The following is a 24,229-nucleotide window of genomic DNA, read 5'->3' on the forward strand; positions in this document are numbered from 1 at the left end:
TGTAGATTAGCATGAAAAAGGAGCAAAGGGATCCACTAACATTTACTGTCACTGACTAGAAAACTGAGCTTTCATTCCTGGTATGGCAGCAAATATAGTTTAGAATCATTACATTGCAAACTGCTGTGGATAATATATTCATAGAGCTGAAATTGGTTACGGCAATGGCCTTGTCATGAATTATTCATCCACTGCACAGTTCCTTGGAAATCAGCTGGAGGAAGTAGTTCAGTTTGATCACAGGAGTGGCATGCTAAGGGCTCCTGCACGCCTGCAAGTCCAGCGGAGAAGAAGGGCTTCTGCTGGCTGCTCTGGCTGCTGTGCGGTGGGCGGCAGGGGCTGTGCAGGTGGAACCCGGGAACATGCAGTGCTGCTGGGAGAGCTGCACTGAGGGAGGACTCATCAGCATCGTGATGGAAAATGAAGCCCCGGTAGGAGAGGTGTCTGTCAGCAGTGGCACCTCACTGATTGTAGGGGTGCGGTTAGATAGTAGAGAGAACGAGGTGTTATAGGGTGCCTCACGAGTAAGGTTCCCAGCCAGAGAAGCTGAACAGTTTGTTTAATCCCATTTTCAAGGATGTTCTTTCTAACAAAACTATTTCTTGAAACTGTGAAAAGTATTATTAAGTCAAATAAACAATTAAGCATATAAATTATAGCATTTTTTTCATGATATTCTCCTACTTTTGGTATAAAAATGTCTTTTTATTGCTGTGATTTTGCCCACATAATTTCAAATCATGGAATGATGGCTTTGGAAAAATCTTGAGAAAGACAATTTAGTTTATAATCTGAATGAGAACAGTCTCGGGCTGCCTTTTATTTTCTAGCGGAAATATTGCTCTCACAAGCCACCTTGGTTTGTTCTGCGGGAGCATTCATTCCGGGAAAATCTTTTGGCTTCTCATAGGATGGAAAATGCATAAAAGATGGAACAGTAACAAAGGGCCTTTTTCTATTTGTTGGTATCATTTATGGGGCGTGTGTGGGGGGAAGAGAGTCAGACATGTAACTTCACTTGGCAGAGACATTCTAATGTTGCTATTTGCATGTCTTATTTTGTATGGATGCTGTTAACTTTGTGAGACTAGATGTTCTAGAGCTGTATGGACAAAAATAGTAAAGGTGAAAAGAATCAGAGCCTCAAGGGATATGGGCCAAATGGATACACTTATTTCTTCATAAACTATCATTTATAGTTTTGGCACTCTTGAGTAAGCAAACATTCCTTGAACACATATACTCTGAGCTCTGAGACAACAGAAGATCAGCATTCTCCTTAAGCACTGTTTTCTTAAGCTCTGCAAGAGAAGCCACCTTTGTTTTGTGACTTCATCATTCCCAAGGGCCAAAATGTGTTCCCTGAATGAGTACATTCTATACTAAAAAAATTGAATAGTCTTTTTACAAAGGTTACTTACTTATCATGCAGCACTATAGGGAGTAGTAAAAGTGTTACTATTTCTATAATAATTTTTATAAGACAAATATTTTGATTTGTATTGATAATGATTTTTCAGCTACTTCAAGGGCTTATGTATTTCAAGATATATTAAGAGCTTTTAGGTGGCAGAAATTAAAATCTGTTCATAATAAAGATTGTATAATTAAGGTTTTAAAAATATTAACAAGGAATACAAACACCTTTGTTTTTTTCAGCATAACTTTATTTTTATATTGGGAAAATGAAAATAAAAATTACCTAATGGAAAGTGAATTTTAAAAAGATTGAATTCATCAGTACATTACTAGGAAGATTATCATTTTGATTATACAATGTTACATGTAACATTTTAAAACACATTTAATTTATTAGTCTATGTTAGAAGGGTTTTTGGAACTATAACCCCATTTATTCGTAACTTCAGGGGTAAGTTTGAAATCACAATATGTGTAGTGCTGAGTGGAACTAAACATGGCAACATACCCCACATTGAATCACATTTGAGGACTCAGAGGAACCAAAGAGGTCCTCTGAGTGTTAACTTTTCCTACTCGTTCCACACAAGCTCACTTTATAAAGGACAAAATGAAATCCAGAGATTATAGATAATTAGCAAATGGTTACCTGATATGGTCTTGTTAACTGTGAACAGCATCAGATGTTAGACCTCAATCCTTGAGTTTGTCTAAGAAAAGAATTCAGACCCAAGGAACTCAAATACAAGAAAAAGTTTATTTAGAAAATCACAGAGGTAGAAGTAAGTCTTGAAAGAAGTGAGCCAACTAGGCTGTGTGGACTCAAGAAGCAAGTTACGGGGGGGGGGGGGGGGAAGTGGGGGCAGGAGAGTTCTGTCATTATTTCTTCAACTAGGTTTTTAGTCCTTTGCTTTCTTTTTTCTCTTTCTGGAACATATATGACATGGATATTATTATGCTTCATGTTGTCTCAAAGGTCCCTTAAACTACCCTCATTTTTTAAATTCTTTTTTCTTTTTGCTGCTCTGATTGGATGTATCTTCCTACCTTGTTTTCCAAATCCACTTCAATCCTCTGCTTCAAGCTTACTGTTTATTTCTTCCAGTGTATTATTTATTCCAGATATGGAATTCTTTAATTTTGACTGGTCCTTTTTTATGGCATCTAGGCCATTTTTCATGCTGTTGAGCATCCTTATAATCATTACTCTAAACTCTTTATCTGATATATTGCTTACCTCCATTTCTTTTAGCTCTTGTTCTAGAGAATTCTCTTGTTCTTTCTTTGGGGCTTGTTTCTTTGTCTCCCCATTTTGGCTGCCTCTTTGTGTTTGTTTTTATATTTTTGGTAGAACTGCTATGACTCCCAGTCTTAGTAGGTGACCTGTGGGACCCAATGGCACAGTGTCCATGATCATTTGAGCTGGTGCTCTAAGAATGTTTCTTGTGTGCCTTCTGTGGGCCCTCCTTTTGTAATTGAGACTTGATTGCCATTGGCCCTTTTGTGTGTGGGGTTGGGCTGGCTGACAGTGAGGCTCAGCCCCAACACAGCATACAAGCTGCTGTGCAGGTATTGATCACATGAAGCGGAATTCACCTTGGTGACTGCCAAGATCTCCTTGTGGATATTCTGCTTTGAAGCTTAATGGATACTGCTCTGTTATTGTCTGAAGCTGACCCTTGAGTGTATTGGTTCTGGGCCTCTTCAGACAGTAATGTAGGCCACTATCAGATGCCATCTGTGACTAACCCTGGGCAACCTGTTTGAAGCTACCTGCCATCCATAGCATGTGGCTCCCTCTGCTGGGTGTGGTTGCATGTGGAGAGGACCCAGGTGTGTACCAAGGCTGGCTTTTACCAGCACTGGGCCCAGGGTCTGGTCAGCAAAAGGCTCAAAGCACCCAGAGATCCATCTTGCCTGCAGGCTGTTGGTTAGGCTCATCCACTTAAAGAGCCTCAAGCTGTACTCCTCAGCAGGGCTTAAGCTCCACAGAGTGGGGTTAGAGGGATTCCAAGGAGTGGGGCTATTGCTTCTCCCGAGGCTGACATTGCATGGAGGGGAATGCTCTGCCTGAGAAAGATGTCTTCTACAATATGGGGGAATGACTCAGCACAGGGTTCCTGGTGGCTGACCTTCAGCTCTCTCCCCAGAGCCACTAACCCCAGACTCTCCTCACACAGCTCTATTTCACTCTGCTCTCCCTCTGCCCAGGGTGAGTGGCTGTGAATGAAATTTTGTACATTGGCCCTGTAAGAAGGTGCCTGCATTTCTAGCCGTCTTTCCCTGGTGGACAGATACCTCTGCTTTTCACAACCAGATGTTATGTAGGTGCCATTCCCAGTTCTGGTGCTCTGGGCTGGGAGCCTGGTTTGTGGTTTAGACCCTGCACTTCTCAGGGGGATCCCCACGCAGCTGACATATCCCTTTGGAACTTCAACTGCTGCCCATGAGTGCTCAACCAGCTCTCGTATGCCTCTGTACCTCCTACCAGTCTTGAGGCAGCTCCCTCTGTAAGTCCTTGGTTATACTAGTAAGGCCTCTCTCCAGCTAGTCTTCAGTTAGTTATTCAGGATGATTTTTCTATATTTTAGTTATAATTCTAGTTTTGTCCTGGGACCAAACTGAATGTAGCTTGGTCTGATCCCAATCAATCCATCCTGGGACCACTGCATTTATCTTTGAGGCCAGTATTTGAGGTTTCTTATAATCTCAGGAGAACCTTCTTAGCTTTCTCTGTCCTTGGTTTTATGTGATATACTTCTAGTTGTTTTATGGTTTAGCCAGTTGCTCTCGTAAAGCTACCAGTCTCTTCTTAAAAAGTCAGCATTTTTTACCGCACCCTTAGGCTGTAATGCCTGCCTACTCCATTCCAAATAATGCCTGTTCTTTTGGCCTGCCTTTCCACCTTTGCAAAATCTGAGCCTATGCTTCAGAGCTGGGGGCAGGTGCAGTGGTCCATGTATTTTGGAGTGACACACCTGCTTTATGAGCAGCATGCTGGTAGGATGGTGGCCCATTTTGTTGGCTTGCCTCTCTTGGTGTGGAACTTCCACCCTATCAGCATGTTGGGTCGAGTACAGTTAGGGCCCCATTACTCTCAGTCTGTCACAGCCGTGGTCGAACTTCTGCTCTGCTAGTGGTTACTATGCAGAAGAGAGCCCAAACATGTCTCTAAGTCACTTTTGCCTGGAACATAGCTTTGACGGGGTGGAGTTAGTGCTGCAGAATGTGTCATTGTGTGAGGCCTGCTCCTCTCTGGGAGATGCCCTTATATTCTGCTGAGAGCTGGGAAAAGGGAGCCATTACTTCTTGGCTCCACTCTCCCAGAGTGCATCTCTGAGGAGGGACTGGGTTGTGTCTCAAATGCTAAGACACTAACTGTTGCTACTGAGATAGAGTAGATTTGCTTGGACAAATGCTTTTCCAATTGCTGTATGCTCTCATGACAATTTTTGATATCTTAGGAATTGTGTCATTTAACTTTTTTGTTTTCTGTTTGTTTTCTCCTCTCTCACTCTCTATTCTCTTTTTCCCCATGGGCTTCTTGAACTCTTTTTAAGAATTCCTTATTATCTTATCTACTAGAGGCACGGTGCACAAAAATTTGTGCACTCGGGGGGGGGGGAGGGGGTCCCTCAGCCTGGCCTGTGCCCTCTCACAGTCTGGGACCCCTCGGGAGATAACGACCTGCTGGCTTAGGCCTGCTCCCAGGTGGCAGAGGGCAGGCCCAATCCCTAGGTGCAGGCCCTGGTCGGGCTCAGAGCAGGGCTAATTGGAGAGTTGGGGTGCCGTCCCCTGTCATGCACAGAGCAGGGCGGATCGGGAGGTTGCTATGCCACCCTCATTCAAACTCAGGGTAGGGCCGATTGGGGGGTTGGGGCACCGTCCCCTGTCACACTCAAGGCAGGGTCGATGGGGAGGTTGCGGCGCCACCCCCTGTCATGCACAGAGCAGGGCCAATCAGGGGGTTGGGGTGCTGCCCCCTGTCACGCACAGAGCAGGGCCAATCAGGGGGGTTGGGGCTCCGTACCCTGTCACGCACAGAGCAGGGCCGATCAGGGGGTTGAGGAGCTCCCCCCTGTCACTCACAGAATAGGGCCAATAGGGGAGTTGGGGCACCGCCCCCTGTCACACACAGAGCAGGGCGGATCAGGGGGTTGGGGCGCCGCACCCTGTCACACTCAGGGCAGGGCCGATGGGGAGGTTATGGCTCTATCCCGTCGCACACAGAGCAGGGCCCGTGGGGGGGGCGGGGGTTGGGCACTGCACCCTGTCACACACAGAGCAGGGCCAGTCAGGGGGTTGGGGTGCCGCACCCTGTCACACACAGAGCCACAGGGCGATCAGGGGGTTGGGGAGCTTCCCCCTATCAGGCACAGAGCAGGGCTGATCAGGGGGTTGGGGCGCCTTCCCCTGTCACAAACAGAGCAGGGCGGATAGGGAGGTTGTGGCCCCGCCCCCTGTCACACACAGAGCCACAAGGCGATCAGGGGGTTTGGGCACTGCCGCCTGTCACGCTGATTCTGGTGCCAGGAGGCCTCACGGCTCCGCTGATCCCAGTGCTGGGAGGCATATTACCCTTTTACTATATAGGATAGAGGCCTGGTGCACGGGTGGGGGCTGGCTGGTTTGCCATGAAGGGTGTCCTGGATCAGGGTGGGGGTCCCACTTGGGTGCCTGGCCAGCCTGGGTGAGGGGATGATGGCTGTTTGCAGCTGGTCACACACCCTTCAGGGTGGGGTCCCACTGGGGTGCCTGGCCAGTTTGGGTGAGGGGCTGAGGGCTGTTTTCAGGCTGGCAGGTGACTGAAGCTCCCAACCGCTCCTTTTTTTCTTTTCTTTTTTTTTATTTTTATTCTGGGCCAGCTTTAGCTCTGAGGCTTGGCTCCAGCTCTTAGGCCTTCGCTGCTGAAAGCAGGTATCTGGTTTGTTTGGGTTCTATAATCGAAACACTGTTTCAACTCCAGCTCTGAGATCCCAGCTGGCTGAAAGCAGGTTTCTGGGGTTTTGTTTAGCTTCTATATTTGTAACAATGTTTCAAACTGCAAGCTCAGAGGCCGGCAGCGGCAGGCGGGGAATGTTGGAGTCCTCCGTCACTGAAGCAAGCAAGCCTCATGTTCGCTTCAAGCTGCCTGGCTGCCGGCCGCCATCTTGGCTGGCAGTTAATTTGCATATCGCCCTGATTAGCCAATGGGAAGCGTAGTGGTCGTACGCCAATTACCATGTTTCTCTTTTATTAGATAGGATGGTGTTGATGAGTGTGTCTTTGTATAGTTTTTTAGTACTTTCTTATCTTTGCAAGTTTGATTTTATTGTTTTTATAGCTTATAACTCTTTGAGTTTTTGAGCATTTGGGAGACAGTTATGATATTTTTATATTCTTTTCTGCTAATTTAAATGTGTGTCACTTTTGATTGACTATCCTCTGCATTAGAGATGAAGTGTTATTTCTTCTTTGTATATCTGGTATAAACCATTTTTACTGCATACTGAAGTGCAGTGATTGTCTCAGAGCAGAGCACTTACGGGTTGTTAGCTGAACTAGTCACCTTTTTTAATGGAATATGATTTTTATTTGAAAGAGTGACTGATAGTCAAACTATAGTTTTTCTGATATGAGCATTTGTCAAACATTTTGTCAAAATAGAATGAATGAGCCACTCTTTCAATTCAAGGAAAGCAAATAACAGGTTTTGTCACCAACGATAAAATTTAAGGTTTCTAAGCAGAATTAGAACTTTGGGAAACTTGTGTGCACCATTGTGAGCATGAAAGCTTTTTCATAATGAAGGACTCTTCTGATGCCGTTGATGGTCATATTAATGAGTGTGATTTTTTAAATTTAATTTTTTTTTTACTTACTGATTTTAGAGAGAGATTGACTTTTTGTTATTTATGTATTCATTGGTTGATTCCTATATATGTCCTTACTGGGGATTGAACCTGCAAACTTGGCATATTAGGACGATGCTCTAACCACCTGAACTACTGGCTAGGGCCAGTGTGCTGTTTTAATATTGAATAATGCAATGTGTCAGTCTTGGAATATTTGCATAACTCAGCCAATAATTTCTAAATGACCAAGGTGTGATGTTACAAAGTCTTGGTTAAGAGATCAATTCAAAGTAAAAGATGGACCAATTGATGTTAATAGAGTGTGAAAAGTTCATTAATATTGTTTCAGAGTCCACATTACAGCTAATTATTTGTTGGTTTTCATGTAATATAAAGAATAATATCCAGCCCTGATTAGGTGGTTCAGTTAGTTAGAGTGTCCTCCCATATACCAAAAAAGTTGCAGGTTCGATCCACATCAGGACACGTATGGGAGGCAAAACAATTGATGTTTCTTGCTGGGGTTCAACCCCAGCAGGTCCAGGGGTTCCCAAAGGTGTAGACGGAGTTGGTGAAGAAGGAATGACACGGAGGCAGCGTTCAGTTGATCAGCAGGCTATCCAGGATCTCTAGCCAGGATCTCCAGCCAAGTTCTGGTCTGGATCTCCAGCGAAGTTCTGGTTAGGATCTCCAGCCAAGTTCTGGTTAGGATCTCCAGCCAAGTTCTGGTTAGGATCTCCAGCCAGGTTCTGTGTCCATGTTCTCTTGCTAGGTTCTCCAGCCAGGTTCGGTTGCCAGGTTCTGTAGCCGAGTTCTGTCCAGGATCTTTTGCCATGTTCTCTTGCTAGGTTCTGTCTCTAGGTTCTGTGGCCAGTTTCTGTCCAGGATCTTTTGCCATGTTCTCTCCAGCGAAGTTCTTCTGTCTCTAGGTTCTGTGTCTAGGTTCTGTGTCCTGTTGTCTTGTTACATCTGTATTTATACCAGTTGATTCCAATCCTATCAATCTCTATTCCAAAGGTTAGGGCGTTTCTTATCTCCATTCCAGGAAGTAAAGATTATGTAGCTTAAGCATGATTGTTCGTAGTTAAAGTGGTTAATTACCCGCCTGGCACTTAGTTAAGGGGTTTTATTCCCTCCCTAACTTCAGGGGAAAATCCCTACCTGGGGAAACAACGTTTCTCAGAGAGGTGACCTTGGTTAAAACACAGTGCCAAGAAGGTGAGCAAACATATTAAGAACAGTATGCTATATATGCCAGGTCCCTTGAAACAGCAAGGATGGACCGGCTCCCGGCAAATTCCCCCTTTTTTATTTTTTAAAAGCAGGCATTAAAAAGAAAAACCCCAAATGCTCTCTTGTATCCATTTTAAGAGTAGGATTGGTGCTTTCCACTATTACCTGAGTCCTGATCTATCACCCCAGGGAGAGCTTGCCAATCCTGCACTTTCCCGGGGTGGAAAGGCTGCAGTGGGGTTAAGGATAAGGCTCCTTGGGCCTACCTCCTCCCATGCCTTTACATTTACCTTTCCTTCCTCAGAAAAGCATGGACATACTTCTTGTATAAAACGTTCTGTCTGACTGGGAGTAACCTTAATTCCTCTGCTAGCAAGCATATGTGTTAAAAGATCAATACAGAGTCTTATTTCTTTAGACTCAGTATGGCACATCTTCTTAATCTAAAGATCAATACAGAGTCTTCTTTCTTTGGACTCAGTATGGCACATCTTCTCAATCTAAGAATCAATACAGAGTCTTCTTTCTTTGGACTCAGTATGGCACATCTTCTCAATCTAAGTTCTGTACTATCCACCTTCTTACCCTACTTATCCTCTATAGGGGGGTCTGCAGTACCGTGGTGGAGTCCTATCCGTCCCAAGTGTGGGGTTCTCAATGGGGGGGAGGGAAGGGCGGTTTACCTAGGGGAATCCTGTTCCAGGGGTTCCCAAAGGTATGGATGGAGTCGGCGAAGACTATCCACCCTCTTCCTACGGTGGAGTCCTATCCGTCCCGAGTGCGGGGCGCTTACCTAGGGGTCCCTGTTCGGGCGCCAGATGCTGGGGTCCAACCCCAGCAGGTCCAGGGGTCCCCAAAGGTGTGGACAGAGTCGGCGAAGACTAAATGACACAGAGACAGCGTTCAGTTGATCAGCAGGCTAGCCAGGATCTCCAGCCAAGTTCTGGTCTGGATCTCCAGCGAAGTTCTGGTTAGGATCTCCAGCCAAGTTCTGGTTAGGATCTCCATATAGGTTCTGTGTCCATGTTCTCTCGCTAGGTTCTCCAGCCAGGTTCGGTTGCCAGGTTCTGTAGCCGAGTTCTGTCCAGGATCTTTTGCCATGTTCTCTCGCTAGGTTCTGTCTCTAGGTTCTGTGGCCAGTTTCTGTCCAGGATCTTTTGCCATGTTCTCTCCAGCGAAGTTCTTCTGTCTCTAGGTTCTGTGTCTAGGTTCTGTGTCCTGTTGTCTTGTTACATCTGTATTTATACCAGTTGATTCCAATCCTATCAATCTCTATTCCAAAGGTTAGGGCGTTTCTTATCTCCATTCCAGGAAGTAAAGATTATGTAGCTTAAGCATGATTGTTGGTAGTTAAAGTGATTAATTACCCGCCTGGCACTTAGTTAAGGGGTTTTATTCCCTCCCTAACTTCAGGGGAAAATCCCTACCTGGGGAAACAACCTTTCTCAGAGAGGTGACCTTGGTTAAAACACATAGTGCCAAGAAGGTGAGCAAACATATTAAGAACAGTATGTCGCCCTAACTGGTTTGGCTCAGTGGATAGAGCGTCGGCCTGCAGACCAAAGAACAGTATGCCATATATGCCAGGTCCCTTGAAACAGCAAGGATGGACCGGCTCCCGGCAGTTTCTCTCTCACATTGATGTTTCTCTTTCTCTCTCTCCCTCCCCACCTTCCTCATTCTCTAAAATCAATAAAAAAACATATCCTTGGGTAAAAAAATTTTTAAAAAAGAAAATATCCAGTTGTCTTACGTGGTTATTAAAACACATTTCTTTTCTAACTACATAACTGTTTATACCAGCCGTGGGCAAACTACGGCCTGTGGGCCGTATCCGGCCTGTTTGAAATGAATAAAACTAAAAAAAAAAAAAGACCGTACCCTTTTATGTAATGATGTTTACTTTGAATTTATATTAGTTCACACAAACACTCAATCCATGCTTTTGTTCCAGCCCTCCGGTCCAGATTAAGAACCCATTGTGGCCCTCGAGTCAAAAAGTTTGCCCACCCCTGGTGTATACCATAGTTCCCCCTTATTTGCAAGGGATATGTTCCAAATCCCCCAGTGGAAGCCTGAAACTGTGGGTAGTACCAAACTCTATTCATACTATGTTTTTCCATACATATACTTACCTATGATAAAGTCTAATTTGTAAATCAGGCACAGTAAGAGATTAACAACAATAACTAAAACTAGAACAGTTATAACAGTATACTGCAATTATAGTTATGTGAATATGGTCTCTCTCAAAATATCTGGAATTTTGCATGTAATATTTTCAAACCACAGTTGACTACAGGTAACTGAAAACACAGAGGACAAAGCTATGAATGAATGGGGTTGGGATCTACTGTAAGGCCAAATGTTCTCCATTTGCTTCAATCAAAACATATCAGAGGAGATTGAATTCACAAGCAGATATGAGAATGTAGCTGTCTTCTATAACAAGATTTAGAAACATCTATAGATTTTTAGAAATCTGCAACAAGATTTGCAAAAATGTAAAACTATGCTACTCTGCTCATTGCAGTGTTTTGTTTGGAAAAAATAGTTATTTTTTATTGAAATGTTATCTATGTTAACTGAATTTGTTATTGGTAATTCTAAATAAATTAAGAGATTCATATTTTTAAAATTGTTTTTATTTCTAATGTAAATATCAGTAAATATAACCCACATAAACAATAGGTTTTGGCAGTCCCCAATTTTTTACATTGTAAGTGATTCCTGAGACCAAAACGTTGGAGACTTCTGGTGCATACTTCTTCTGGCCTCAAGGTAACTCCTCTACCTGGGGTGACATCTATATTCCAGGTGAACGAGGGAAGGAGGAATACTGGAGCAAGGAGCAATAGCTGTATCAGGAGAGCAAAATTCCCCCCAGAAAACCCCGAGGCTAATTGTTTTACAGAGAACCTTCTTATGCATTTACCCTTAGCTGCAATAGTGTGAGAAAGTGAGAACTTTGAGTTGGGCCTTTGCTGCTCAGAACAAAGTTGGAGTTCTATTGGTGGGATGAATATTGGCTGTTACACATAGGGGCTTTTTGTTTGTTTGTCTTGCTTTGTTTTAATGACTGGTCCTGGTCAGAGTTTCAGGGAAATTCCTACATGAAGTTCTATTGTTTGACTCCTTTATGCAGAATCCCAGAAACTTGCTTAGACATCTCACCTCATTTTCTTCTTGTTAATTCTTGACTTCTAGTTTCCAGGACTTGTTTGTTCTCTGTGGGCTCTGTGTCTCAGCTTTGCCCCCAAAGTACATTGTATTGGAGCCACACATGGACTTGCAAAACATCGACAGGACTGGCCGGATTGTGAAATGTCCTTTATTCTTCAACAGATCTGATTTTCATCTTTGTGATTTTGTAACTTCTTACATTAACAAAACTTTTCTCACACCCTCAGTCTTAGTATTTCCCAATCTATATATCAGTCTGTCTTCTGATTTGTATTGACTCACTGGTGAGTTCACTATCATCTTTTACACAGAAATTTAGTTTTACAGTAGTCATGATTTATGATTTATTTTTTAAAAAATGAGTCTTGATATTCACTTATACCTCAGTTTTTTAAAAATGAGTCATAGCCTTTATGCGTTATTTTGGCCCAGGATTTGGAATGAAACTTGCATGTGAAGTGTGGGCTGGGAACCAGCAGCATGGGAGTCACCTGGGAGTTCCTTAGAAATGAGCAATCTCAGTGCACCTCCGACCTACCAAGTCACAGTCTGCATTTTAGTAACTTCCCTCATTGATTCAAGTTGCAGCGTTTTAGAAGCACCGGTCTAAGGGAGAAAATAAATGAGAAGAGGGCATGGAGCTGTGTTCTAAGGAACATTCATGGTCAGTGTAGAAAAAAGCCAACCAAAAAGACACGGGGATGCGAGCAAGCAAGGGAGGTGTGTGTCTCACAGCATGGGGTTGCCTGGTGCTGTCTCTGAGGAAGGAGGGTAACAGTTTCTGTTTCCAGAAGCGAAACAGAGGCTTTCATCTCTCCCTGAGTTACAAAATGAGGGACCCATTAAGCAGTTACTGAACGTATTAAAGATTATCCTGTGTAATAAAAGCCTAATATGCAAATCGATGAAATGGCAGAATGACCGGTCGGTGGGGGGTGGGGCTGGTGAGTGGGCGATGCCAGGCCAGCCAAGGCGGGTGCCAGCAGGCAGAGGGCGGGGACGGTGATGGAGCGGGCAGTGGCGACCAGTGGCGGTGGAGAGACAATGGGGGGGGGCAGGGCTGGCCGCTCGCTGGCCGGTGCTGTCCCCTGATCGCCCCGCTGGTCACCTCCCACAGAGGGAGGCCACCAGCAGTGGTGATGGGGGGCCGGGGCCAGCCGCTCACTGGCTGACACCATTCCCCGATCGGCCCGCCTATTGCCTCCTGCAGAGGGAGGCCAGACTGCAGGGAGCGGGCCTAAGCCATCAGTCTGATATCCCCCGAGGGCTCCCGGACTGTGATAGGGCACATGCTGGGCTGAGGGACCCCCCAGAGTGCACGGGCCTCTAGTATGAAAATAATTGGCCAAGGCTTTTTATTACTTGGTTATTGAAGCTTATTTGCAGCTTGAACTGGAAGGGAGCTCTTGTTCTCCTTGGAATGCCCAATTCCAGTTCTTGACATTGATGTTGGTAAACTTGCCTTCTCATTCAGAAACATGCCTGTGTGACCGTAGGAGAGAATGGTGTTACCCCCTCTACCCTGATATGACTCATAGATGTGCTTTTTCATGTCATTCTTCAGCTTTTCCCTAGTTGACATGCCTCATCCAAACTCTTTCGAAGTGGTTCTGTGGTAATGCCATCCTTGGAACAGGCCCAGCAGCCACATTGATTTTTGTCCATATTCTGTCACTGATGCAGCTGTTCGCACTTGGTAGTCACATAGTAAATAGGATGGCATGAATGAGTAACTGAGTTGAATGAATCCTGAGATTTTCTTGCTGAAAAATGGGTCTGTTATGGTCTTGAGCGTGTTAGATTTGTCAATAAGTCCAAACAAATGTCGAAATATTTAAGGGGGGAAAAGTCTGTTGGAAATGAATTGTTAATTTCCTACCAAGCAGTGGAGAAGCAATCCTAAATGTCAATAGGCTTCAGGCTTTAAAACATCTGCATCTTTTGGGGCTAGTTATTTGTTTGATTTTACCAGTGCATTTTATTGTTCTAACAAAGGAATCAGAATAAAGGCTTACATCATTAAATTTATGCCCCAAGTTCATAAGGCAAAGAGCAACTTTTAGCTCTCAATCTGGATTTATAATGTTATCTAGCTTAACTGCTAGTCCTCTCCCCACCATAATATTCCTTCTTTATGGAATGATGAGTGTCAGAATGAATTATTGCTTTTCTTCATACCTCAGAACTTCTCTGTAGGTTTCTAACTGGTTTTAAACTATCCATTTTTTGTAATGGTGATTATAATTGGTTTTGTATACAGATAATCCAAGGTGTATATTATGAAAATTTAATAATAAATCCCCAGTGGATGAGCTGTTAAGCCTGGATTCACAGCAGTGCCCTGTGTTTGCCTGTAACACATTCTTGACTCAGGAATAAAACTTAAATGGTTATAGATTTACCTGTTCTGTGGGCAGAGGGACTTTCCATTCCCAAAGAGTGAATGTGTGAATATGATGATTCTGTCATATTCCTAATTAAGTTTTTTTTTTAAACAGTCATCAGAAACATATTGCCAACACTCTGAGTATACTTTGTAATTTTGTTCTTTTCCTTTATAATTGTCTAATTGACTAACTTAAGACCAACAAATATTCCATTGAGACTAAACACTTAATAGCATTGTCTGTATTATATTACACTTAAGAGACCTAAGCTTCAGTTTCCACTCAGGTTTATAAAGTAGAGGATATAACAAAAATATTCCAAAAATTGCACAAATGCATTGCTGTAAAGATAAAGAAGACAGCATTGGTAAAGTGAGTGAGTGCTGGCCGGCAGGCCACTTGGGAGATGCTGAAATGCCTCTTCATCAGCATGTTAGGGATAGTGAATGTTCAAAAGCCAAGTGTACCAAAGTCAAGGCAGTCTGTAATTTGTGGGTTGAGGGGGAAGGAGAAAGTTAAAACTTTTATTGATGGCTTGATCTCTTTAAGGAGAGCCATGGTGGAATGGAATCAACTCTTCCTCAAGGACTTTTTAAATGATCTACTAGCTCCTTTGTATCTCTGACTGACTAAAGAATTTTATCTGCTAATCACATCTCAACCTTCTCTGGTCCTCCCCAGGTAATTGCATACCATGCTACCTAAGTAGAGAATTGATGCTCTTAAGAATACAAGAACTATCATATCTCTTCCATTTGCTATAGTCTTTTTCCCTCCTCATTTGGGTTTAGAACAAGGGTAAGTGGATTCAGGAAAAGTTACTTTCTTACTTTTAAAAGTCAGATTTACACTTGGAATACTCATTTTTAAAGAAAGTTATAGTGTGGAAGATTGTCGTATTCATTTTTAGGGCTGCCATAGCCAACTAGCACAGACAGGGTGGCTTAAACAATAGGACTTTTGTCACAATGTGCAGACTAAACGTCTGAGATCAAAGTGTTAGCAGGTTTGCCTCCTTCTGAGGCCTGTCCTTGGCTTGTACGTGGCTGTCTTTCCCTGTGTCCTCACATGGTGTTCCCTCCATGTGTATCTGGTCCTAATTACCTCTTCTTAAAAGGACACCATTCATATTGGATCAGGGTCCACCCTAATAAGCTGACCTCATTTTAATGTAATTACTCCTTTAAAGGCCCCATTTTCACATATAGTCACATTCTGAGCGCTGGGGGTTAGGACTTCAACATATGAATGTGGGGAGACGCAATTCCGTCCATAGCAATATGTCTTAGGAAGGTCAACTTAAAAGCAGAAAGGCCAGTTAGGAAGTTCTTCAAGAATTCCAAGTGAGAAATGAAGAGACCTAAACTAAGGCTTTGACAATGGAAATGAAGATGAGATTGAGAGGCATTGAGGAAGAAACTGATGTAAGACTTTGTGACTGAACGTGGAGAACCTCCACTTGAATGGCTTGATCTCATTTACTGCCCTCTTATTTTCACAGTTAATTCCAAATTCCTGGTGGTGTTTTTTGGTTTTTCTTAAGTTCCTTTAGGGCAGGGACTATTGTTTTACTCATCTTTGCCAAATTCTTTATAATATATTAGGTGACCCGGTACATAGTAGTTTGTGTTCAGCAAATTCTAGTTGAGGGAATGATTTTTTTTTTTTCAACCCCAACAGCCCAGGTGTGTGGGGACCCTGGATGGTGGAGGTACTTGCTATAATAGAGATGATTTCAATGCAAGTCTCCTGCCCTTCCAGTTTCCTCAGGCAGGAGGCCGAGAGGACGTTCTTGATCTTTTCTAGTTGAGGGAATGATTTGTCAATACCATTGTTGTGATCAATTACTTGTTCTTTGCACATTTTAATCACCTGTTTGGTTTTCTTGCAGAATGAGAAGACTTTGGGACATCCCATGAGTCATTTAAGTAGCATTTCTAAGGTAGAGTACCACTGAAATATGTTATTTTTATATTTTCTTAACTTGCATGTGTTTATACTCTTCTCTTAAAGACATAAACTTGCTGTAGCTGGTTTGGCTCAGTGGATATAGTGTTGGCCTGGGGACCGAAGGGTACCGGGTGCAATTCCGGTCAAGGACGCATACCTTGGTTGCAGGCTCCTCCCCAGCCTGGGCCCTGATTGAGGCTTGTGCAGGGGGCAACCAGTTGATGTGTTTCTCTCACATCGATATTTCTTTCTGTCTTTCCCTCTGTCTTCCACACACTCTAAAAATCAATGGGAAAATATCCTTGGGTGAGGAGAGGAAGGAAGGAGGGGAAGGGGGGAGGGGGGAGGGGAGGGGGAAGGGAAGGGGGAAGGGAAGAAAAGGGGGAAGGGAAGGAGGGAGGGAGGAAAGGAATGAATGAAAGACATAAACTTGCTGATACAGTTCTTTCATCTGCCCTGGGACCACACAAGGAGGTGTGTGGCAGTTACGTTTTTCTAGTGAGGCAAATTCTGAGCATGTGGTGGGGGCAGTGACTAATTGGAGAAAACCCTGTTTCTTCTAGTAGAAATTATTTACTTTCAGGTGAAAGAAATCTCAGGGAGTCACCAGAGAATCTGTCTCCTCAATTAGGAGTGCATTTGACTGATAGTCACAAAAAGCCAACTCTGGTGACTTAAATAATTATAGATTTATGTGGTTCCATGACAAGATGTCTGGGTAGATGTTGCTAACAGAGGTGCTGAGACCCAGACACTCTCTGTTCTCTCTGTGCCACCTTCCTTAGCGCATTAGCACCTCAGGCTAGCGCCTCGTGGTCTCAAGTGGGAGCTGGGCCTCCAGGCACCATGGCTGTGGCCCTGGCAGGAATGAGTGATGAAGGATGGAGGGTGTAGCAGCCGAGAGTGACCCTTTTCAGGAGGAAGGCAAAGCTTTCTCAGAAGCCCCGCCCGGCTGCCTGGCTGCTCACTTCTCACTGGCCAGAAGAAAAGTTTGTGAGCCACTGGCTTACAGTTTCTTAGGAACATTTTATGGGCTTGCAGGGGCCTGGGGTAGAGGGATTCTGTGTTGCACTGTGAGGGCTTGGGGGTTAGATGGACAGGGATTTACTAGCCATGAGACTTTGAGGAAGAACCTTTCTTGGAGCTTTAGTTTCCCAATGAGTAAAATTGGGGAATAATACAACCTTCAGGTTTGCTGTGAGTCTCAGGGATAATGTTTGCAAGGAGCCATGGGGCAGCTCTCTCCCTGCAGTGAGTCAGTAAACTGACTCTTGTTAAACCTTGTTGACCCCTGGTGATCTTAGGTTGATTAAGGATAGTTCTTAATGGTAGCTATTACTTTATTACTGATGACTATTTTATCCTTCACAGTTCTGTGAAATGTGCCATTGGTATCTATGTAGGGAGGGCTTGTGTTGAATCTATAGACTTCTTTGGGCAGTATGGACATTTTAATGTTAGTTCTTCCTATCCATGAATACAGTGTGTGCTTCCACTTATTTGTATCTTCTTCAATTTCTTTCTTCAGTGTCTTACAATTTTCTGAGTACAGAACTTTTACATTCTTGGTTAAATTTATTCCTATTTTTTGATGCAGTAGTAAATGGGATTTTTTTTTAGTTTTCCTTTCTGTTTGTTCACTATTGATTTATAAACATATCTGTTTGTTGGCATTTCTAGATATTTATTTTGTACCTGCTATTTTAGTGAATTCATTTATCGGTTCTAGTATTTTTGTGCAGAACCTTTAGGGTTCTCTATATACAGTAACATGTCATCTGCAAATAATTACATTTTACTTCTTACTTTGAATTTGGATGCCTTTTCGTTCTTCTTTTCTGATTGCTGTGGCTGGGACTTCTAGTAGACTTCTGAACTGTGTTGAATAACAGTGGTGGATGAGGGCATCTCTGTCTTGTTCCAGATCATAAGGGAAATGCTTTTAGTTTTTGCTCATTGAATATGATGTTGCCTGTGGGTTTGCCATATCTGTGAGGTATATTCCCTCTATCCCCACTTTACTGAGAGTTTCTATTGTAAATGGGTGCTGGGTTTTATCTGATGCTTTTTCTGCCTCTATTGATATGATCATGTGATTTTTATCATTCATTTTGTTTGTGATGTATCACATTTATTAATTTGCGGATATTGTACCAATCTTGCATCCTTGATCATGGTGTATGATCTTTTCAGTATATTGCTGGATTCGGTTTGCTAATATTTTGTTGAGGATTTTAGCATCTATATTCATCAGGGATATTGGCCTCTAATGTTCTTTCTTTATAGTGTCTTTATCTAGTTTTAGAATTAGGATAATGTTGGCCTTGTAAAATGAACTTGGGAGTCTTTCCTCCTCTTGAATTTTTTGGACTAGTTTGAGGGTGATAAATGTTAGTTCTTCTTTGAATGTTTGGTAAAATTGACTTGTAAAGCTATCCAATTGAGGACTTTTGTTTGTTGGGAGTTTTGTGATTATTACTTCAATTTCATTAGTTGTAATTGGTTTATTCAGATTGTCTGACATCAGAGAAATGTAAATTATAACTACAATAGATATCACCTTGTCAGAAAGCTGTCATCAAGAAATCAACAAACAGTGTTGGCAAAGATGTGGAGAAAAGTGAACTTTCATTCACTGATAATGGAAATGCAGATTGATGCAGCCACTGTGGAAAATCTTATGGAATTTCCTAAAAAAATTAAAAATGTAACTGCCTTGCCCTGGCTGTGTAGCTCAGTGTTTGAGTGTTGACCTATGAACCAGGAGGTCATGGTTCGATTCTCTATTGGGGCACATGCCTGGGTTTTCAGCTCAATCAATGATTCTCTGTTATCATTGATGTTTCTATCTCTCTCTCCCTTTCCCTTCCTCTCTGAAATCAATAAAAATATATTTTTTAAAAATGGAACTGCCTTATGACCCAGTGATTCCACTTCTAGAAATCTATCCAAAGAGACCCAAAACACTAATTTGAAAGAATACATGCACCCCTATATTCATTGCAGCATTATTTAAAATAGCCAAGATTTAGAAGCAGCCCAAGTGTCCAACAGTAGAGGAGTGAATAAAAAAGCTGTAGTGCGTTTACACAATAGAATACTACTCAGCCATAAAAATAGAAGGAGATCTTACCTTTTCCGACAGCAAGGATTGACCTAGAAAGTATTATACTCAGTGAAATAAGCCAGTCAGAGAAAGACAAATACCATATGATTTCACTTATATATAGAATCTAATGAACAAAATAAACTAACAAACAAAATAGAAGTAGATTCATAGATACAGAGAGCAGGCTGACAGCTGAGGGGTTTGTGGGGTTGGATGAAAAGGGTGAAGGAATTAAGCAGAAAACACACACACAACCAAACTCATAGACACTGACAATAATAGTAAGGTGATTACCAGAGGGAAAGGGGGTAGTGAGATTCAGAAGAGAGTATGGGGGAGATAAATGGTGATGGAGACTTGACTTGGAGGGGTGAACACATAATACAGTATACAGATGTATTATAAAATTTTATACTTGAAACCTATATAATTTTATTAACTAATGTCACTAATAAATTCATTAAAAATCCTGTATATTAAAAGGCCAGTCACCATAAGCGTAATGACCTGAATGACCAGAGACCAAAACCACCATGGCCCCTTGCCGGGCTGGCCTCGCCCCCAAGCAAGTGGTTAGGGGCTATCAGGCAGGCAGGCAGAATGGTTAGGGGTGATCAGGTAGGCAGACCAGGAGTTAGGGGTGATCAGGTAGGCAGGTGAGTGGTTAGGGGTGATCAGGTAGGCAAACAGCCCCTTGCAGGGCTGGCCCCGCCCCCATGCAAGCAGTTAGGGGTGAACAGGTAGGCAGGCAAGTGGTTAGGGGTGATCAGGTAGGCAGGAGAGTGGTTAGGGGCAATCAGGTAGGCAGGTGAGTGGTTAGGGGCGATCAGGTAGGCAGACGGCCCCTCACAGGGCTGGCCCCACCCCCCAGCAAAGAGAGAGGGAGGCCCAGGGTCACTGGAGGCAGCGACTCTGTGGCAGGTGTGTGGCGGCCAATGATCGCCCCGCAGAGGGAGGCCCAGCCAAGCCATTGCACCCCACACCTGTTGCCTGTAGAGGGAGGCCACCAGTGGTGGGGGGCTGGGGTGGGGAGGGTAGCACTGCACAGATGGCAGGCAGTGGCAGTGGTGGTGGTGGGGCCAGCTGCCTGCAGCCAGGGGAAGGAAAGCCCCGATAGGCCCTGGCCTAGGGACCTTACCTGAGGGATCCCGGATTGTGAGAGGGTGCAGGCCGGGCTGAGGGCAAGAATTTTCATGCATCGGGCCTCTAGTAAATAAAAAAAAAAATGGTATCCAGGTTGTGGTGGTCCTCTTAGAGAGTAATAAAGGAAGAATATTGGGACATTTAAGCTATTTTGATGGCAGAGTCTTCACCCAAAACAAAATCACACAGTACTTTGTTTTGTACTAATGATAATGATGTTAGTGGATATCGTGTACTGAGCCTCTGTTATAAGTGCAAGGTTTCGTGAAATTTGTCACCTCTTCCTGGTTGCCCATCCTAACCACCTGAGTGGTCCCCCTCGTCAACATTTCGTATTTTATTTTTTTCTGTTGTTCCCACACACACACACACACACACACACACAGAGAGACATGTATGGTCCATGCGCATGGACTTGTGTTGTTTACCCCTAAATCTTTAGAGTCAAGGAGAGAGTCTAGCCCTGGAGGTTCTCGGCACATGCTTGTTGAGTGCATGTTTGCATGGGGTTGTGGAAGGCTCTATGCCCAGCCCCTGTTCCTCTTCATTGGCATTTTCACCTTCTGGGTCCAAGCCTCCTCAACTACTGCAGTAGCTTCCCAAGAATCTTCTACATTTTTGCCACCTCCCAAGTCGTCCACCTAGCAACCAGGTAAATAGGACTGTAATGCTTCTCTTTTTAAGCCTTCAGTGGCTTCTCATTGCATTTAGAGTGATGTGCCAAATCTAAGATGATCTGGTCCCCTAAACTCTTTTTTTTAATTAAAGTTTTTATTTTGTCTATAAGAAATCCATTTTATATATTTAGGGTGTCCCAAAAAGGTGTGTATACCCTTGAACAGCTGATAACTAACTTAATTTTCACTCCTTGTCAGGTTTAACTGACTTGAAATAATGGGTGAAGCCAGACTAAGCTTCGAACAAATAAAATTTATCCTAAAATGTCACTAGACATTTTTTATGAGGATACATGAAAGATAAAGTTTGCAGCACAAAACTAGCAACAGTGGATGAATTGAGGGCACACAAATACTGAACAAAATGATTCTTCTTTTAAATTTTGTTTTATTGCTTAAAATATTACAAAGACTATTACTTATGTCTCCTTTTTTTCCCCCCTTTGACCTTCCCCTGGCCTCCTCTACCCCCCAGTGTCTTGTGTCCATCGGTTATGCTTATATGCATGCATACAAGTCCTTCGGTTGATCTCTTATCTCACCCCCCCAAACCTCCCCGGCTTTCTTGCTGTAGTTTGACAGTCTGTTCGATGCTGCTCTGCCTCTGTATCTATTTTTGTTCATCAGTTTATAATGGTCTTTATTATCCATAAATGAGTGAGATCATGTGGTATTTTTCTTTAATTGACTGGCTTATTTCACTTAGCATAATGAGAAAGAGAGACTACAAAAGCAATCCCATTTACCATCGCACCAAACATATTAAGATACCTAGGAATAAACTTAACTAAAGAGGTAAAAGACCTCTACTCAGAAAACTACAGGACACTGAAAAAAGAGATAGAGGAAGACATAAACAGATGGAAGAACATACCATGTTCATGGATTGGTAGAATCAACATCATTAAAATGTCCATACTACCCAAAGCAATCTATAAATTCAATGCACTTCCCATTAAAATACCAAAGGCATATTTCACAGACCTAGAACGAACTCTCCAAAAATTCATCTGGAATATAAAAAGACCCCGAATAGCTGCAGCAATCCTGAGAAGAACAAAGTAAGTGGGATCTCAATATCAGATATCAAGCTGTATTACAAAGCCACTGTTCTCAAAACTTCCTGGTACTGGCACAAGAACAGACATATAGATCAATGGAATAGAATAGAGAACCCAGAAATCGACCCAAACCAATATGCTCAATTAATATTTGACAGAGGAGCCACAAACATACAATGGAGTCAAGACAGTCTCTTCAATAAATGGTGTTGGGAAAATTGGACAGATACATGCAAAAAAAAAAATGAAACAAGACCACCAACTTACACCATACACAAAAATAAACTCAAAATGGATAAAGGACTTAAATGTAAGATGGGAAACCGTAAAAATACTAGAGGAATCCAAAGGCAACAAAATCTCAGACATGCCGAAGCAATTTCTTCACTGATATAGCTACTAGAGCATTGGAAACTAAAGAGAAAATAAACAAATGGGACTACATCAAAATAAAAAGCTTCTGCACAGCAAAAGAAACCATCAACAAAACAACAAGAAAGCCCACTGCATGGGAGAACATATTTACCAATGTTATCACTGATAAGGGTTTAATCTCCAACATTGATAGGGAACTCATACAACTTAACAAATGGAAGATAAACAATCCAATCAAAAAATGGGCAAAGGACCTAAATAGACACTTTTCAAAAGAGGACATTCAGAAAGCCAAGAGACACATGAAAACATGCTCAAGTCACTAAACATCCGAGAGATGCAAATCAAAACAACAATGAGGTATTATCTCACACCTGTCAGAATGGCTATCATCAACAAATGAACAAACGAAAAGTGCTGGAGAGGATGCAGAGAAAAGGGAACACTCATGCACTGCTGGTGGAAATTCAGACTGGTGCAGCCACTATGGAAGACAGTATGGAGTTTCCTCAAAAAGTTAAAAATGGAACTCCCATTTGACCCAGTGATCCCACTTCTAGGAATATATCCCAAGAAACCAGAAACACCAATCAGAAAGGATATATACACCCCTGTGTTCATAGCAGCACAATTCACCATAGCTAAGATCTGGAAACAGCCTAAGTGCCCATCAGCAGATGAATGGATTAGAAAACTGTGGTACATCTACACGATGGAATACTATGCTGCTGTAAAAAAGAAGGAATTCTTACCATTTGCAACAGCAAGAACAAAATGATTCTTGATGTTTGTGACTCCATTGCTTTGTGTTATCAGCAGTGCCTAGACCAGAACGGTCATCAGTTTTAAAACAGGCATTGACAAAAAAATTAATCATTTCTGTAGATTCTTTTAAATTTTGAAAATGAACAGAATGTTAATAAACACTGACTTTATAATCATTCAAAATGTGTATACATTTTGGGGGACACTATTTTTTTCATTTAAGTATATTGAGTATACATTCTAATCGTAGTTTCAGTTGTACAATATATACAGATGTAAGAGCAGAACTGCTCTCAGCTGCATTCTGCACTCTCCCTATTGGGGATCAAGCCTGCAACCTGGGCATATGCCCTGACCGGGAATCAGGAGGATGCTCAATCAACTAAGCCACACCTGCCAGGGCCCTGCCATGTTTTGATTGGATGGTTTTTGTTTGTTTTGTGTGTTTTTGTAATTGAATTCTATGAGTTTCTTATGTATTTTGGATATCAACCCCTTATCTGACATATTATTTGCAAATATATACTCCCATTCAGTAGTCGTCTTTCCATTTTGTTTATGGCTTCTTCTGTTGATGGCTTCCTCTTTTGTGCAGAACATTTTTTCTTTTTCTAGTTCCTGTATGTGTAAATTTAGATTGTTTAATTGGAATTTTTCCTACTTCTTGAGGTAGGCCTGCAGAGGTATGAACTTACTTCTTAAAAATGGCTTTGCTGCATCCCATAAATTTTACAAAGTAGTTTATTTTTATTTGTCTCAAGGTAGTTTTGATTTCCTCTTTGATCCATTGGTTATTTAGTAGCATATTGTTTAGTCTCCATATATTTGTGTTTTTCTAAATTTCTTCCCATAGTTGATTTCTAGTTTCATACCATTGTGATCAGAAAATATGCTTGATGTAATTTTAATCTTCTTGATTTATTGAGGCTTGTTTTGTGGCCTAATATGTGGTCTGTCCTGAAAATCTTTCATGGGCATGCACTTGAAGAATGTATAATCTGCAGTTTGGAGATGAAATGTTCTAAAAATGTCTATTAAGTCCATATGGAATAATGTGGCATTTAAGGCCATTATTTCCATATTAATTAATTAT

The 24,229-nt window shown here is 42.5% G+C and overlaps 1 protein-coding gene across 8 annotated transcripts in view; it reads left to right on the forward strand.

Moving 5' to 3' along the window:
- Nucleotides 1–24,229, forward strand: part of MARCHF8 (membrane associated ring-CH-type finger 8) — a 147,564-nt gene that overhangs the window by 93,109 nt on the left and 30,226 nt on the right. For all 8 annotated transcript variants that reach the window (XM_059662129.1, XM_059662127.1, XM_059662126.1 and 5 more), the window contains one exon: nt 15,948–15,998. In XM_059662129.1, the coding sequence (XP_059518112.1) occupies nt 15,948–15,998 (51 nt within the window). The remainder of the gene's footprint in view (nt 1–15,947; nt 15,999–24,229) is intronic.

Source organism: Myotis daubentonii, chromosome 13, assembly GCF_963259705.1.
Source record: "Myotis daubentonii chromosome 13, mMyoDau2.1, whole genome shotgun sequence".
NCBI classification, from domain to species: domain Eukaryota; kingdom Metazoa; phylum Chordata; class Mammalia; order Chiroptera; family Vespertilionidae; genus Myotis; species Myotis daubentonii.